The sequence below is a fragment of the Acipenser ruthenus genome, unplaced genomic scaffold (genome assembly GCF_902713425.1).
Source record: "Acipenser ruthenus unplaced genomic scaffold, fAciRut3.2 maternal haplotype, whole genome shotgun sequence".
NCBI classification, from domain to species: Eukaryota; Metazoa; Chordata; class Actinopteri; order Acipenseriformes; family Acipenseridae; genus Acipenser; species Acipenser ruthenus.
This window is the reverse complement of record NW_026708117.1, coordinates 97270-115649: the sequence shown is the minus strand read 5'-3', so window position 1 is coordinate 115649 and position 18380 is coordinate 97270. Positions and strand designations below refer to the sequence as shown.

Sequence of the window (18380 nt, the reverse complement as noted above, 5' to 3'; positions counted from 1 at the left end):
TAATGTTCCCTTGTTAACATATTGAATTCCACCCCCTCTATATAGAATGAACTGATTCAGCTTCATAGAGTCCAATGAAAGCTGCTGAATAATGTTCCCTTGTTAACATATTGAATTCCACCCCCTCTATATAGAATGAACTCCCTCAGCTTCATAGAGTCCAATGAAAGCTGCTGAATAATGTTCCCTTGTTAACATATTGAATTCCACACCCAGCGCTTTGTAGTTTTCCAGATACTGAACAGAAAAACTGACATTGAAAAAAAAAATGTGACATTTCAGAAATCTAACATGAAATAATACTGGACTGCGATTATGTTAATAAAGTTTTTTTTTGTTTTTTTTTTTGAAATGTTGATCCTAAGATTCTAGGCGATGCAGAGCGTTCGGTCTCAGCTGTGCTCGTATTACACTAAATAACTTCGACAGAATATTCTTACGCCACAAAACCACGCACAACGACATCAAGAATAATCAGGGATTTGCAATTTATTTTAAACTATTACAATGACATTTAAAAACGACCTACTCGTATATATATAAAATTTCCCCAGCGGGCTGAATAACCAGTAGGACCGGCTGTCTGTTGCCATAACAACACGACCCTGACATAAATAACGACTGTTGAAGCCAGCTGGAAAGTACCGTGATATTTCACAGAAACCGAAACTGAACTGAAGAAGACATATTCTTTTAAAGGTGTACACACACTTTTTTTTGCATTTAAAAGTCGTTTTGCATTGTAGCTACCTTTTCATAAAACTTTTAAATGTGGCATTTCTGTGCTTTACAATGCTTCCCTATGCTTTACCAGACCTCTCTGTGCTTTACAATGCTTCCCTATGCTTTACCAGACCTCTCTGTGCTTTACAATGCTTCCCTATGCTTTACCAGACCTCTCTGTGCTTCACAATGCTTCCCTGTGCTTTACCAGACCTCTCTGTGCTTTACAATGCTTCCCTGTCCTTTACCAGACCTCTATGTGCTTTACAATGCTTCCCTATGCTTTACCAGACCTAACTGTGCTTTACAATGCCTCCCTATGCTTTACCAGACCTCTCTGTGCTTTACAATGCTTCCCTATGCTTTACCAGACCTCTCTGTGCTTTACAATGCTTCCCTATGCTTTACCACACCTCTCTGTGCTTTACAATGCTTCCCTATGCTTTACCAGACCTCTCTGTGCTTTACAATGCTTCCCTATGCTTTACCAGACCTCTCTGTGCTTTACAATGCTTCCCTATGCTTTACCAGACCTCTCTGTGCTTTACAATGCTTCCCTATGCTTTACCAGACCTCTCTGTGCTTTACAATGCTTCCCTATGCTTTAGCAGACCTCTCTGTGCTTTACAATGCTTCCCTATGCTTTAGCAGACCTCTCTGTGCTTTACAATGCTTCCCTATGCTTTACCAGACCTCTCTGTGCTTTACAATGCTTCCCTATGCCTTAGCTTTCACTGTGCTTAATTACACATTGCTGTGCTTTTACTATGGGACTTTTTTTATAAGGGTGAGTTTCCCCTGATTTGTATATAATTCTACTTCTTGTAACGATGACAGAAGGATCTTGGAAGAATGTGCGTTTGAGTTGAAACCTGTCTCAGTGCACTTATGAGGAAGTATAATTTCTCTAAATAACAAGACACTGTAGCCTGACCTTGTTATCTTGAAGGGCTTCTGTCATCAACGATTTTGCCTCGGGCACCGATTCAGTAAACACAGAACTAAGCAGGATCGTGTAACAAGATTTTAAAGGAGCGCTGACCATCTTTAAAATCCATTCTCTCACCTCTTATTAGCTTTATTAACAGTATCGCTGGCCCCTCCCTTTAAAGGAGCGCTGACCATCTTTAAAATCCATTCTCTCACCTCTTATTAGCTTTATTAACAGTATCGCTGGCCCCTCCCTTTAGAGGAGCGCTGACCATCTTTAAAATCCATTCTCTCACCTCTTATTAGCTTTATTAACAGTATCGCTGGTCCCTCCCTTTAAAGGAGCGCTGACCATCTTTAAAATCCATTCTCTCACCTCTTATTAGCTTTATTAACAGTATCGCTGGCCCCTCCCTTTAAAGGAGCGCTGACCATCTTTAAAATCCATTCTCTCACCTCATTAGCTTTATTAACAGTATCGCTGGCCCCTCCCTTTAAAGGAGCGCTGACCATCTTTAAAATCCATTCTCTCACCTCTTATTAGCTTTATTAACAGTATCGCTGGTCCCTCCCTTTAGAGGAGCGCTGACCATCTTTAAAATCCATTCTCTCACCTCTTATTAGCTTTATTAACAGTATCGTTGGCCCCTCCCTTTAAAGGAGCGCTGACCATCTTTAAAATCCATTCTCTCACCTCTTATTAGCTTTATTAACAGCATCGCTGGCCCCTCCCTTTAAAGGAGCGCTGACCATCTTTAAAATCCATTCTCTCACCTCTTATTAGCTTTATTAACAGTATCGCTGGCCCCTCCCTTTAAAGGAGCGCTGACCATCTTTAAAATCCATTCTCTCACCTCTTATTAGCTTTATTAACAGTATCGCTGGTCCCTCCCTTTAAAGGAGCGCTGACCATCTTTAAAATCCATTCTCTCACCTCTTATTAGCTTTATTAACAGTATCGCTGGTCCCTCCCTTTAAAGGAGCGCTGACCATCTTTATAATCCATTCTCTCACCTCTTATTAGCTTTATTAACAGTATCGCTGGTCCCTCCCTTTAAAGGAGCGCTGACCATCTTTAAAATCCATTCTCTCACCTCTTATTAGCTTTATTAACAGTATCGCTGGTCCCTCCCTTTAAAGGAGCGCTGACCATCTTTATAATCCATTCTCTCACCTCTTATTAGCTTTATTAACAGTATCGCTGGTCCCTCCCTTTAAAGGAGCGCTGACCATCTTTAAAATTAAATTTCTGATTGTGGCCAAGTATATTAAAATGACTGATTCATAGTATGCGGAATATTTAAGTGTGACAGACGGACAGACAGACAGACAGACAGCCCCCTATATACCCCCTCTCAAGAACTTTATTTAAACAATGTTAACAACGAGTTTCCTGACAATCGCAGAAGCGCTTCAACAGCTAAATGGAGGAAAGTATGACGTGTGACAGACAGACCTAGTGTTGTTTATTATTTTATTTTATAATGGCGAGCGAATACATTTTCAAGTTATTAATTATATAGAAAATACTCAAAACGACACCCCTGCCGATGGGATCGTTGCTGTGTGTGAACCCGTGACAGCAAAGCGAAATTAATTTCTCCCACGATATGACATCACATCATCACAAGACACGAATCGGCTGATCCATTTATTCCGTTGAAAAGCCGCGCCCGTTTTTATAATACGATCGCGGGTTCATGTATGTGCGGCTGTTTGCTTATCAGGGATATTCACACTGCAAAACATGCCCGAACAAAACCGTCTTGCCGAGGACGAAACAGCAAAACCAAAAGCAAACTTTGAATCTGTTTCAATGACCAGGCCCGCACTGGTGAAAATCTCTCGCCTTCCTCAGAAAGTTACACGTTGGACTCCGAGACCCCGCCCACATACCGTTCTAAACACGCCTCTCGGTAGAACTCTGGCTGAGGATTGGGCGACGTGGAGGGGGGCGTTCCTAACCACTCCCCCCCTCCGTCCTATCCTCTCCCGAAGCCCCGCCCTCTCAAGCTCACCTGTCACACAGGTAAGAGTCAAGGATTGTTCAAGGAAGTTCTTTTATTGGTGGTCGAAAAATATATTTATATATTAATAAAAAAAATAATTAAATTATATAAAGTCTGTGGCTCTCCCGCAGCGAGAAATGGCCGATTCCCAGCTGCAATGCGTGGAAGACGAACACGTCAACGAGAAAATCTCCGAGTCCAACCCGGAGTTTTATTACAGCGAGGAGCAGCGCAGCGCCGTGGACCAGCTGCTGCAAAACGGAGACGGCGCTTTTCGCCTCGCCGCAAAAACGGGCAAAATCCGGGAGTTTCTGTCGGCCAAGGAGAGGAAGAAACTTCGCAAAAGCTGGAAGCGACGCGACGCGCAGGACGAGGAAACGCGAGTGGAGCGTGGGACGGCTGCCGGTACCGACACCGAGGTCCAGTCCACGTACTGGCCGCAGCTGTCCGACACCGAGGTCCCGCCGCTGGATATCGGCTGGCCGGACGCGGGGGGTTACAAAGGGGTGACCCGGGTGACGATCCACACTCACCCCCCAAAAGACAATGGCCCGCATATCAGAGAGGTAGCGCGGAGAATGATCCAGGAGGCTAAAAAGGTGAACGCGTTCAGATATCTATTGATTTATTCATGCATTTATTATTATTATTATTATTATTATTATTATTATTATTATTATTATTATTATTAGCAGTATAGCTAGGGCTAAAGGTTTTGCATAGCCTAGAAACAATTAAATAAACATTATTTAGATATTTGTTTTTATCATCAAAAGTCTCTACCGGAAGCCATAATCGCAGTCCAGTCGTATTTCATGTGAGATTTCTGAAATGTCACTTTTTTTTTTTCATTATCAGTTTTTCTGCTCAGTATCTGGAAAACTACAAAGCGCTGGGTGTGGAATTCAATATGTTAACAAGGGAACATTATTCAGCAGCTTTCATTGGACTCTATGAAGCTGAGATAGTTCATTCTATATAGAGGGGGTGGAATTCAATATGTTAACAAGGGAACATTATTCAGCAGCTTTCATTGGACTCTATGAAGCTGAATCAGTTCATTCTATATAGAGGGGGTGGAATTCAATATGTTAACAAGGGAACATTATTCAGCAGCTTTCATTGGACTCTATGAAGCTGAATCAGTTCATTCTATATAGAGGGGGTGGAATTCAATATGTTAACAAGGGAACATTATTCAGCAGCTTTCATTGGACTCTATGAAGCTGAGGGAGTTCATTCTATATAGGGGGTGTGTGATTCAATATGTTAACAAGGGAACATTATTCAGCAGCTTTCATTGGACTCTATGAAGCTGAATCAGTTCATTCTATATAGAGGGTGATGCTGCTAAACTTTTGCCCACAGCTGTACATGATGTATCGTAATAGAGGTCTGTATCGCTTGTGATACGAGACCACAGCATAAAGAACTACAGCTCCCAGCATGCCTCACCATTGCCGCGGGTGCAGAGGCATGCTGGGAGCCGTAGTCCTAGCCAGCAAGTTCATTCTACAGGGAGATGCAAAGCTGTTGCCCTCAGCTGTATATTATTATGATGCATGTTGGTATAATTAGTCACTTTGTGATTTTGTGGTAGGTTTTGATGTTATTAGTAGTAGTATTAGTAGTTATTATTTGTAGTTAATAAATATTTTTCGGGTAATGTTATCACTGTTGCTGAATCTCGTTCCTTTGCAAAAATACAGGGTGTGTCGCTGACAGAAACACACATGACTTTGATCTGCCTGAGAGGTTACTGTGAGTGTGCAATAATGAAACCTTCAAGCCACACAGATCAAGATTAACACAGTTTCCATTTTATAGACAGCTTCCCTATGCTTTACCAGACCTCTCTGTGCTTTACAATGCTTCCCTATGCTTTACCAGACCTCTCTGTGCTTTACAATGCTTCCCTGTGCTTTACCAGACCTCTCTGTGCTTTACAATGCTTCCCTATGCTTTACCAGACCTCTCTGTGCTTTACAATGCTTCCCTATGCTTTACCAGACCTCTCTGTGCTTTACAATGCTTCCCTATGCTTTACCAGACCTCTCTGTGCTTTACAATGCTTCCCTATGCTTTACCAGACCTCTCTGTGCTTTACAATGCTTCCCTATGCTTTACCAGACTTCTCTGTGCTTTACAATGCTTCCCAATGCTTTACCAGACCTCTCTGTGCTTTACAATGCTTCCCTATGCTTTACCAGAATTCTCTGTGCTTTACAATGCTTCCCTATGCTTTACCAAACCTCTCTGTGCTTTACAATGCTTCCCTATGCTTTACCAGACCTCTCTGTGCTTTACAATGCTTCCCTATGTTTACCACACCTCTCTGTGCTTTACAATGCTTATCTATGCTTTGCCAGACCTCTCTGTGCTTTACAATGCTTCCCTATGCTTTACCAGACCTCTCTGTGCTTTACAATGCTTCCCTATGCTTTACCACACCTCTCTGTGCTTTACAATGCTTATCTATGCTTTGCCTTAGGTTAAAGTTAATATTTTTTTTTTTCATTCCTTGTTTCTAAGCCTGGGGGCAGAGTTCAGCAGCTTTGACTCATGCACAGATCAGAGAAGCAGTAATAGAGTGAGTCACACATCACTCCTCACACTCCAGGCAGTGTCTGACGATTCAGCACCAGGTGTGTGTGTGCATGCGTGCGCGTGTGTGCGTGTGTGTGTGTGTGCGTGTGTGTGTGACACCCTGAGCGAGTCGCTTCACCTCCTTGTGCTCCGTCCTTCGGATGAGACGTCAAACAAACGAGCTCCTATTGGAAGTGACTCTGCAGCAGCAGCAGCAGCAGCAGCAGCAGTTGTTGATGATGCAGAGTTCACCCTCCTAGTCTCTGGAAGTCGCTTTGGAGAAAAAGCCTCCTTCTGAATGACTCATTAATAATAATTTCAAAGCACAGCTTTTTTTTAAAAATCTCAGTGTTTTAGACCCTACTACTTCACCTGTTCTGTCAATTTATAATTCTCTCTCTCTCTCTCTCTCTCTCTCTCTCTCTCTCTCTCTCTCTCTCTCTCTGTAAAACAGTTCTAAACTCCATGTACACACTCCTGTTCATCTCTGTGCTAAAGTTGAGTGTCTGGGTTCGCTTGATTGATTTTCATCTGAAGAGGTCTCATTCTTTTTAACTTCTCCTCACAGCTCACTGAGTCCCGGGTTCAGCCTAGTTACCTGATCTGGGGCGATCCGACACACACGGACACACACACACACAGACACACACACACACACACGCAGACACACGCTGACAGACACACACACACACACACACACGCGGACACACACGCACGCACACACACACTCTAGTTTGGGGCTCTAGTGCCTTCATCAGCCTGATTGAAACTAAACTGAGTCCAGCAGACCAGCTCTAGTTTGGGGCTCTAGTGCCTTCATCAGCGTGACTGAAACTAAACTGAGTCCAGCAGACCAGCTCTAGTTTGGGGCTCTAGTGCCTTCATCAGCGTGATTGAATCCAGCAGATCAGCGTTTCCTTCCCCCTCTCTCCACAGCAGTGACACGTGCGACCGATTTCTTTACTCAGTGCTGACTTCAAAGTGTTCACCATCATGTCTGCTGTGAAGGTCGGCCTCAACGATTTTTTGTTTGTTTGTTTGTTTCAGGTCGTCGCCGTGGTAATGGATCAGTTCTCAGACCTGCTCTTGTTCCAGGACCTGCTGGAGGCTGCTTACAAGAAGAAGGTCTCTGTCTACCTTGTTCTGGACAGTGGCGGGCTGCCCCTCTTCATTGAGATGTGCCGGAGACTGGAAATCACAGAGCCGCAGATTCGGGTGAGCAGAACGGGCAGAGGAGCTTTTTCAACCCCTGTTCCTTTTTTTTTAAAAGGGCAGCAGTTTGGAGTAGTGGTCAGGGCTCTGGACTCTTGACCGGAGGGTCATGGGTTCAATCCCAGGTGGGGGACACTGCTGCTGTACCCTTGAGCAAGGTACTTTACCTAGATTGCTCCAGTAAAAACCCAACTGTATAAATGGGGAATTGTATGTAAAAAATAATGTGATCTCTTGTAACAATTGTAAGTCGCCCTGGATAAGGGCGTCTGTTAAGAAATAAATAATAATAATAATAATAATAATAATAATAATAATAATAATAATAATAATGATAATAAATCCATTCCTTTTGAAGAAATTGCAATTTCAGGTTGGGAGACGTCCAGAATTGTTGTGATGAATCGGCTTCAGCTGAAGTCGCGTGTTGCCCCTTTTGCGAGAAGGTTTTTCGGTTGGGCCAGGGTGTCCTCGGCTCACCAGCACCCCCCTGTGGTCAGTCCGGGCTCCTGCGGGCTTGTAAGCTGCCCAGAGCTGCGTTGTCCTCCGACGCTGTAGCTCTGAGGCGGCTGCACGGTGAGTCTGCAGCGTGTGAAGAAGCGGGCGGCTGACGGCACACGCTTCGGAGGACAGCGTGGGTTCATCTTCGCCCCTCCCGAGTCTTCACACAGGGAGTGGGGAGGGGGTGGGACGGGTCAGCTGTTGATGCTGAAGCACTGGGATCCTCTGAGACCCGACGTGTGACACAGTTGTTGTTATTATTATTATTATTATTATTATTATTATTATTATTATTATTATTTATTTCTTAGCAGACACCCTTATCCAGGGCGACTTACAGTCGTAAACAAAAATACATTTCAAGAATCACAGTACAAGTATTAATACAGTTAAGAGCAAGATAAATACAATGACTTTGGTTCTAGCAAGTACAAGTGTGACAAAATACCATTCAATAATGGAGCAGATAACAGTGTCAGTGATAGTTACATCAGGATATAATTAAATACAAAATACTACAGATTAAATAACACTTGTGACAGATTACAGTACTCTAAAGTACAGGATTAAATGCAGTAAAATAGGGGGCAGATAAGAGCAAGCAAAGCGCATTTAAGGAAGAGTGATAAGTTCGGACGAGCTCCGATGGGCTGAACCGGACTCCTCCGGTCCGGAGTCGGTCTGGTGTAATTGATTGTGGGCCTGTTTTGTTTTCCAGAACATGCGTGTCCGGTCAGTAGCTGGCACTGGGTTGTCCCTGGCGATGGGGAAGCTGCCAGGAACTCTGTCCAGTAAATACATGCTGGTGGACGGAGAAAAAGTTCTGTCGGGATCCTACAGGTACTTTATTATTATTATTATTGTTTATTTGTTAGCAGACGCCCTTATCCAGGGCGACTTACAATTGTTACAAGATATCCCACATTATTTTTACATACAATTCCCCATTTATACAGTTGGGTTTTTACTGGAGCAATCTAGGTAAAGTACCTTGTTCAAGGGTACAGCAGCAGTGTCCCCCCCACCTGGGATTGAACCCACGACCCTCCGGTCAAGAGTCCAGAGCACTAACCACTACTCCACACTGCTGCCCTTTGTGCATGATCAACGACCAGAACTGAGCTGCATACAAACTGAATTCAGTGACTGATGTTTTGCACTTTCTCAGAGTCTTCAGTGTCAATTCAATGGCAAACGTTTCCACTAGAAGTCTTTCTCAGTGTCTTCAGTGTAAATTCAATGGCAAACATTTCCGCTAGAAGTCTCTCTCAGCGTCTTCAGTGTAAATTCAATGGCAAACGTTTCCTCTAGAAGTCTTTCTCAGCGTCTTCAGTGTAAATTCAGTGGCAAACGTTTCCACTAGAAGTCTTTCTCAGCATCTTCAGTGTAAATTCAATGGCAAACGTTTCCTCTAGAAGTCTCTCTCAGCGTCTTCAGTGTAAATTCAATGGCAAACGTTTCCACTAGAAGTCTCTCTCAGCGTCTTCAGTGTAAATTCAATGGCAAACGTTTCCACTAGAAGTCTCTCTCAGCGTCTTCAGTGTAGATTCAATGGCAAACGTTTCAACTAGAAGTCTTTCTCAGCGTCTTCAGTGTGAATTCAATGGCAAACGTTTCAACTAGAAGTCTTTCTAAGCGTCTTCAGAGTAAATTCAACGGCAAACGTTTCCACTAGAAGTCTCTCTCAGCGTCTTCAGTGTAAATTCAATGGCAAACGTTTCCACTAGAAGTCTTTCTCAGCGTCTTCAGTGTAAATTCAATGGCAAACGTTTCCTCTAGAAGTCTCTCTCAGCGTCTTCAGTGTAAATTCAACGGCAAACGTTTCCACTAGAAGTCTTTCTCAGCGTCTTCAGGGTAAATTCAATGGCAAACGTTTCCTCTAGAAGTCTCTCTCAGCGTCTTCAGTGTAAATTCAACGGCAAACGTTTCCACTAGAAGTCTCTCTCAGCGTCTTCAGTGTAAATTCAATGGCAAACGTTTCCTCTAGAAGTCTCTCTCAGCGTCTTCAGTGTAAATTCAACGGCAAACGTTTCCACTAGAAGTCTCTCTCAGCGTCTTCAGTGTAAATTCAATGGCAAACGTTTCCACTAGAAGTCTCTCTCAGCGTCTTCAGTGTAAATTCAATGGCAAACGTTTCCACTAGAAGTCTCTCTCAGCGTCTTCAGTGTAAATTCAATGGCAAACGTTTCCACTAGAAGTCTCTCTCAGCGTCTTCAGGGTAAGTTGACTTCCGTTCGAAACTAGTTTGCCGCTGAATACACATCTGCTCCAAATGGGAGTCATTTCCTCAGCTTCGTTTAGTATTTTAAGTCTGGACGGTACAGAAAAGAGATCTTTTGATAATAACAAGTTTGTGACATTTGAACCTCTCTTAATTCTCTCGCAGTTTCACCTGGACCGCCTCCCGCCTCGACCGGAACCTCATCTCCGTAATGACCGGGCACATCGTCGACGTCTTTGACCGCGATTTCCGAGAGCTGTACGCCGTCTCGGACGCGGTGAGCCTTCACCGAGAACTGGGGCTCCCGTTACCCCCAAACCCGACCAAACCGCCACCCACGATCCAGACCAAGCCCACGGTGACGTCTCGCTTCGAAACCAACGACGGGGCTCCCGCCTCGAACCTCCGACCGCCTGCCCACAAATACCACAACCCCAAATATTCCTTGGTGTTCGGAGACGCTTTAGGGCTGTCCAGTTCGAAGCAGGACCTGACCAGCGCCTCTCCGGGCATCATGAGACGCTTTTTGCTCAGCGACGCTGCCTCTAGCGTCGTCGCAGCCAACGGGGACAAACAGGAAGCGCCCGCAGCCCCACTTCCTGTTACCCAGAATGCCGAGGGGACGGGCGGCAGTGGCCCGAAGGCCAACGGAGGGCTGTCCAAGAAGCTGCGCAGCACTTTCAGGGGGAAGAACGCAAAGCCGAATTCTCCCGCGTCTCCCCAACTCCAACCCCCTCTGGGACCGGATCGCTTGAACCGCAGCGACCAGAGCTTTGAGTTTGTGGAGAAGGAGAGCCTGGAGGACGGGCTGGGGAAGCTGATGAGGAATGAGAAGCGGAAGTCCAAGCTCAGCAAGCTGAGTTTCTCTCTCCCCACTGTACAGACCCTGGAGGGAGACGGTATGTCACAGAGCTGGCCTTTCTAAAAGCTTCTCACAAAGTGTAATAAAAGCACAGGGAAAGCTAAAGCATAGGGAAGCATTGTAAAGCACAGAGAGGTCTGGTAAAGCATAGGGAAGCATTGTAAAGCACAGAGAGGTCTGGTAAAGCATAGGGAAGCATTGTAAAGCACAGAGAGGTCTGGTAAAGCATAGGGAAGCATTGCAAAGCACCGAGAGGTCTGGTAAAGCATAGGGAAGCATTGCAAAGCAAAGAGAGGTCTGGTAAAGCATAGGGAAGCATTGTATTATTATTATTATTATTATTATTATTATTTATTTCTTAGCAGACGCCCTTATCCAGGGCGACTTACAATTGTTACAAGATATCACATTATACATTATTTCACATTATACAGATATCACATTATTTTTACATACAATTACCCATTTATACAGTTGGGTTTTTACTGGAGCAATCTAGGTAAAGTACCTTGCTCAAGGGTACAACAGCAGTGTCCCCCACTGGGGATTGAACCCACAACCCTCTGGTCAAGAGTCCAGAGCCCTAACCACTACTCCACACTGCTGCCAAGCATTGTAAAGCACAGAGAGGTCTGGTAAAGCATAGGGAAGCATTGTAAAGCACAGAGAGGTCTGGTAAAGCATAGGGAAGCATTGTAAAGCACAGAGAGGTCTGGTAAAGCATAGGGAAGCATTGTAAAGCACAGAGAGGTCTGGTAAAGCATAGGGAAGCATTGTAAAGCACAGAGAGGTCTGGTAAAGCATAGGGAAGCATTGTAAAGCACAGAGAGGTCTGGTAAAGCATAGGGAAGCATTGTAAAGCACAGAGAGGTCTGGTAAAGCATAGGGAAGCATTGTAAAGCACAGAGAGGTCTGGTAAAACATAGGGAAGCATTGTAAAGCACAGAGAGGTCTGCTAAAGCATAGGGAAGCATTGTAAAGCACAGAGAGGTCTGGTAAAGCATAGGGAAGCATTGTAAAGCACAGAGAGGTCTGGTAAAGCATAGGGAAGCATTGTAAAGCACAGAGAGGTCTGGTAAAGCATAGGGAAGCATTGTAAAGCACAGAGAGGTCTGGTAAAGCATAGGGAAGCATTGTAAAGCACAGAGGAGTGGTAAAGCATAGGGAAGCATTGTAAAGCACAGAGAGGTCTGGTAAAGCATAGGGAAGCATTGTAAAGCACAGAGAGGTCTGGTAAAGCATAGGGAAGCATTGTAAAGCACAGAGAGGTCTGGTAAAGCATATTAAAAACACTGATGTGCTACAACATGTGTTTCTTTCAAAACTGCACCTCGTGTGCAGGATAGGTAAGATTAATTATGTTGTTAACTCCCCTTTTAAGGTGTTTTTGTTTTCTTGTTTTTTCAGGTAGTTCGAGCCCCACTTTAAGCAACGGGAAAGATAGCAGGAGGACGTCAAAAAAGGGATGCATAACTTCCTAAAGAGGAGAGAGGGGGAGGGGGGGAGGTGACTGACAGACAGACAGGCAGACAGACAGCCTCTCATTCCTGCCTTTCCCCTGCCTCTGCAGGGCTGGGTTTCAATCTGGGGGGCTAGGGGGCTCAGACAGACAGACAGACAGACAGACAGACTGACAGACAATGCACAATATTAGTGGAACCCCACGAGAAATGAAAAGGCCACACGAGGGACAGTTTACTGAAAGTGTGTGCTACATGGTTTTTCCCCACCCCCCCTGTATAATATTAAGCATACAAAGATCTCCCATGACAGACACACTCCCTTAGTAAAAGCACAACAAAGTGTTATAAAGCCCAGGGAAAGCTAAAGCATAGGGAAGCATTGTAAAGCACAGAGAGGTCTGGTAAAGCATAGGGAAGCATTGTAAAGCACAGAGAGGTCTGGTAAAGCATAGGGAAGCATTGTGAAGCACAGAGAGGTCTGGTAAAGCATAGGGAAGCATTGTAAAGCACAGAGAGGTCTGGTAAAGCATAGGGAAGCATTGTAAAGCACAGAGAGGTCTGGTAAAGCATAGGGAAGCATTGTGAAGCACAGAGAGGTCTGGTAAAGCATAGGGAAGCATTGTAAAGCACAGAGAGGTCTGGTAAAGCATAGGGAAGCATTGTAAAGCACAGAGAGGTCTGGTAAAGCATAGGGAAGCATTGTGAAGCACAGAGAGGTCTGGTAAAGCATAGGGAAGCATTGTAAAGCACAGAGAGGTCTGGTAAAGCATAGGGAAGCTTTGTAAAGCACAGAGAGGTCTGGTAAAGCATAGGGAAGCATTGTAAAGCACAGAGAGGTGTGGAAAAGCATAGGGAAGCATTGTAAAGCACAGAGAGGTGTGGTAAAGCATAGGGAAGCATTGTAAAGCACATAGGGGTGTGGTAAAGCATAGGGAAGCATTGTAAAGCACAGAGAGGTCTGGTAAAGCATTGGGAAGCATTGTAAAGCACAGAGAGGTCTGGTAAAGCATAGGGAAGCATTGTAAAGCACAGAGAGGTCTGGTAAAGCATAGGGAAGCATTGTGAAGCACAGAGAGGTGTGGTAAAGTGTATTAAACCATGGTAAATGCAGAGTACACGTGTAACCATGGGGGAAAACTTACAAACTTTCTTTAGGGATGTAAGGTGAATATTGCTGCTGTTTTATAATTAATATGAAACCGATAAATGAAGTGTGTCATTTTTAAAATGTACATAAAGTATTGATCAACGGTGTATATATTAAAAATATCAAATTATTATTATTATTTTAAAATCTATTTTAATTGATTAAAAACAATTGCCTCCTAATTGTAGCTTTGCATCTGTTAGTTAGGGATCAGTTTTTGTGCTGATCAAGTCAAAAGCATGTTTTGCCCGGTGAAGAGCCACAAAAAACCATCGGACTAACATCCCAGCATGGCTTAAAAGAGGGAGCTGCTGTCGCCTCGTTTCCATGACTACAGGACTGACAGCCAATCATTGTCAAGCATTCCCCCCCACCCCCCCCGAACCCCCTTCGCGACTTTCCGACAGGGTGTTTGGCGGTTCTTTCCCAGCATGCCTCACTGCTCACGTCAACTACTTGCCTCCCACAATCAAATCTTAGGAGCTTTTTGTTACTAACAAGAAAATATTAAATAACCACACCCCTCGTCACGTGATTGGTCAGTGTAGTGACCAATCAAGCGACCCATCACGCTTTGGGAAAGGGTCGCGGGGGACGGGGGGGGGGTGAGCATCAAGAGGCATCACGGATTGGCGCCCAATGTGGGCCGGCTTAATTGCAATGGAAACGCAGAATCAGGGCCAGCATGGTTTTGAATCTGCCTTGAGTGGGGCATGGAGGTCATCTGACATCTACTAGGAAAACAAAGACGAATTAAGACTTGATTCTTAGATTCTAACATTTTAAAAGAAGTCGACAAGCCCTCTAGCCAGTGTTTGAAGTAGCACAGAAGTCAAGACTGGAGGACACACACATAAGAAAGTTTACAAACGAAAGGAGGCCATTCGGCCCATCTTGCTCGTTTGGTTGTTAGTAGCTTATTGATCCCAGAATCTCATCAAGCAGCTTCTTGAAGGATCCCAGGGTGTCAGCTTCAACAACATTACTGGGGAGTTGGTTCCAGACCCTCACGGTTCTCTGTGTAAAGAAAGTGCCTCCTGTTTTCTGTTCTGAATGCCCCTTTATCTAATTTGTGACCCCTGGACCAGTATGGGACTGAGGAGCCAGAGGGCAGGAGACGTGTCTTCACACAGAGAGCGCGGAGGGGGTGGAAGGGGTTAACTGTCGATGCTCAAGCACTGGGATCCTCTAAGACCCCAATCGTGTTTTGTAGGGTGTCCCTTGAATATTTTTGTTAACTTGAAATTTACTGACCTTTCTTTAAATGGGGAGATTTTAAACTTAAATTGCTCCGCTGAAGTTTCTAGGTAAAACTAAAATAAATCAAGCAGACACATTTTTTTGTGTGCTGGTGAAGGCACTAGAGCCCAAACACCTCGAGCAGCTTCCTGGTATAACAAGACGTCGGAGAACTGATCCGTTACCACGGCGACGACCTGAAAAAAACAACTCAGGAAACAAGACACATTAGTGAACACTTTGAAGTCAGCATTGAGTAAAGAAATCGGTCGCACGTGTTGCTGCTGTGGAGAGAGGGGGAAGGAAACGCTGATCTGCTGGATTCAGTCACGCTGATGAAGGCACTAGAGCCCCAAACTAGAGCTGGTCTGCTGGACTCAGTTTAGTTTCAGTCACGCTGATGAAGGCACTACAGCCCCAAACTAGAGCTGGTCTGCTGGACTCAGTTTAGTTTCAGTCACGCTGATGAAGGCACTAGAGCCCCAAACTAGAGCTGGTCTGCTGGACTCAGTTTAGTTTCAATCACGCTGATGAAGGCACTAGAGCCCCAAACTAGAGCTGGTCTGCTGGACTCAGTTTAGTTTCAGTCACGCTGATGAAGGCACTACAGCCCCAAACTAGAGCTGGTCTGCTGGACTCAGTTTAGTTTCAGTCACGCTGATGAAGGCACTAGAGCCCCAAACTAGAGCTGGTCTGCTGGACTCAGTTTAGTTTCAGTCACGCTGATGAAGGCACTAGAGCCCCAAACTAGAGCTGGTCTGCTGGACTCAGTTTAGTTTCAATCACGCTGATGAAGGCACTAGAGCCCCAAACTAGAGCTGGTCTGCTGGACTCAGTTTAGTTTCAGTCACGCTGATGAAGGCACTAGAGCCCCAAACTAGAGCTGGTCTATGAAGACATTTCCACTGATGTAATTAACTACAGCGGTCCGCCTTAAAACACATCCTGAACTGTAGCGGTCCACCTTAAATTTCTATTGAGATCTGCTGTCTTCAAACTCAGAAAGTTAGAGGCAGGCTTGCTGTGAACTGGGTGTGTTCCCCTCTGCATGTTGAGATCTGTTAAGAGACCTCAAACAGAGAAATACTTTGAAGATATCAGACGAGAGTGAGATGGGGGGGGGGGGGTTAACTCTTAAAGGTGCAGTCACTGAAGGGTTTCAAACCTCCCCTTTTAATTGGCTGTTTCACTACCCCCTTAATCATTGTGCAGTTCAAGTTCAATTTATAATTCATTCTTTCTTTATCTAACCACTGAGCTCCTCAAACCCCACTGCCTTCCACACTGCAGTCCAGCGCTTTCTTTATCTAACCACTGAGCTCCTCAAACCCCACTGCCTTCCACACTGCAGCCCAGCGCTTTCTTTATCTAACCACTGAGCTCCTCAAACCCCACCGCCTTCCACACTGCAGCCCAGCGCTTTCTTTATCGAACCACTGAGCTCCTCAAACCCCACCGCCTTCCACACTGCAGCCCAGCGCTTTCTTTATCTAACCACTGAGCTCCTCAAACCCCACTGCCTTCCACACTGCAGCCCAGCGCTTTCTTTATCTAACCACTGAGCTCCTCAAACCCCACTGCCTTCCACACTGCAGCCCAGCGCTTTCTTTATCTAACCACTGAGCTCCTCAAACCCCACTGCCTTCCGCACTGCAGCCCAGCGCTTTCTTTATCTAACCACTGAGCTCCTCAAACCCCATTGCCTTCCACACTGCAGCCCAGTGCTTTCTTTATCTAACCACTAAGCTCCTCAAACCCCACTGCCTTCCACACTGCAGCCCAGCGCTTTCTTTATCTAACCACTGAGCTCCTCAAACCCCACTGCCTTCCACACTGCAGTAAACATAGAACTAAGCAGGATCATGTAACAAGACTTTAAAGGCGTGCTGACCATCTTTAAAATCCATTCTCTCACCTCTTATAAGCTTTATTAACAGTATTGCTGGCCCCTCCCTTTAAAGGAGCGCTGACCATCTTTAAAATCCATTCTCTCACCTCTTATTAGCTTTATTAACAGTATCGCTGGTCCCTCCCTTTAGAGGAGCGCTGACCATCTTTAAAATCCATTCTCTCACCTCTTATTAGCTTTATTAACAGTATCGCTGGTCCCTCTCTTTAAAGGAGCGCTGACCATCTTTAAAATCCATTCTCTCACCTCTTATTAGCTTTATTAACAGTATCGCTGGCCCCTCCCTTTAAAGGAGCGCTGACCATCTTTACAATCCATTCTGTCACCTCTTATTAGCTTTATTAACAGTATCGCTGGCCCCTCCCTTTAGAGGAACGCTGACCATCTTTAAAATCCATTCTCTCACCTCTTACATCATTGTACTCTGAATTCTAATAATATGATGTCAAACTTATACTTGAATTGGAAAATTCATACGTTTTGTAATTTAGTTTTTTTTCACTGTGTAATTCATTAGCTTTTGCTGCCCCCGTGTGGCCAAACTCTATACCACATTATTTTTTCTGTGCTGTTCTGTGACTACCCAGACATATTAAAAGGATTCTACCAGTCCGTCAGCCATCCAGTCCTGGTTATTAGACTACATCTCCCAGCATGCCTCCACACTTGTAGCAACAGTGAGGGATGATGGGAGATGTAGTCCTTTACAGAGGCAAATGACACGGCTGTGCCTTTACCAGGGGAGACTCCCCCCTGACTCGTTCTCTGCTCTCGCTTAATATTAGCTCTTATATTTACCCCTTAAAAATAATATTTTTCACCCATAAGAACATAAGAAAGTTTACAAACGAGAGGAGGCTCCATTCGGCCCATCTTGCTCGTTTGGTTGTTAGTAGCTTATTGATCCCAGAATCTCATCAAGCAGCTTCTTGAAGGATCCCAGGGTGTCAGCTTCAACAACATTACTGGGGAGTTGGATCCAGACCCTCACGATTCTCTGTGTAAAAAAGCGCCTCCTATTTTCTGTTCTGAATGCCCCTTTATCTAAATTTGTGACCCCTGGTCCTTGTTTCTTTTTTCAGGTCCCCTGGGTCTATACCTTTTAGGATTTTGAATGCTTGAATCAGATCGCCGCGTAGTCTTCTTTGTTCAAGACTGAACAGATTCAATTCTTTGAGCCTGTCTGCATACGACATGCCCCGTCTGTCCTTCATTGCAATCTGAAATCGAAAACGGTTTGCTGTCGGCCTTCGCTTTCTCTGAAAGAGGAACGGAGATGCGAGATTGGTTTTTCGGAAAGGGGAAATGAAAGAGGGGTGCTTGCTGTTTCCAGATGCAGCTGTGACCCCTCCCCCAGTTAATGTATGACTGCATTACAACTGCGGTCGTTATTTGAGAAGCCAGATGTCGTTTCTATAGTTTTTCAATATTGTTCTTCCCTTCTTGTCTGCAGTCGTTCACAGAGCTGTTTATTCCAAACCCTGGAAATCAGGATTTCTGCTTAAAAAGGGACACGAATCTGGGAGACGGTTCTTCCCAGTGCTGTTGATGTGGTTTAACTGGGACGTGTCTGATTGG

At 44.8% G+C, this 18380-nt stretch overlaps 1 protein-coding gene across 1 annotated transcript; it reads left to right on the top strand.

Moving 5' to 3' along the window:
* The first annotated feature begins 3656 nt into the window (after nucleotides 1-3656).
* On the top strand, nucleotides 3657-12754 carry LOC117968015 (protein FAM83F-like). Its single transcript, XM_059019854.1, has 5 exons — nucleotides 3657-4261; nucleotides 7296-7463; nucleotides 8680-8801; nucleotides 10348-11081; nucleotides 12452-12754. The coding sequence occupies exons 1-5, from the start codon at nucleotides 3800-3802 to the stop codon at nucleotides 12523-12525; spliced, it is 1560 nt and encodes a 519-aa protein (XP_058875837.1). The 5' UTR covers nucleotides 3657-3799; the 3' UTR covers nucleotides 12526-12754.
* The last annotated feature ends 5626 nt before the right edge of the window (nucleotides 12755-18380 follow it).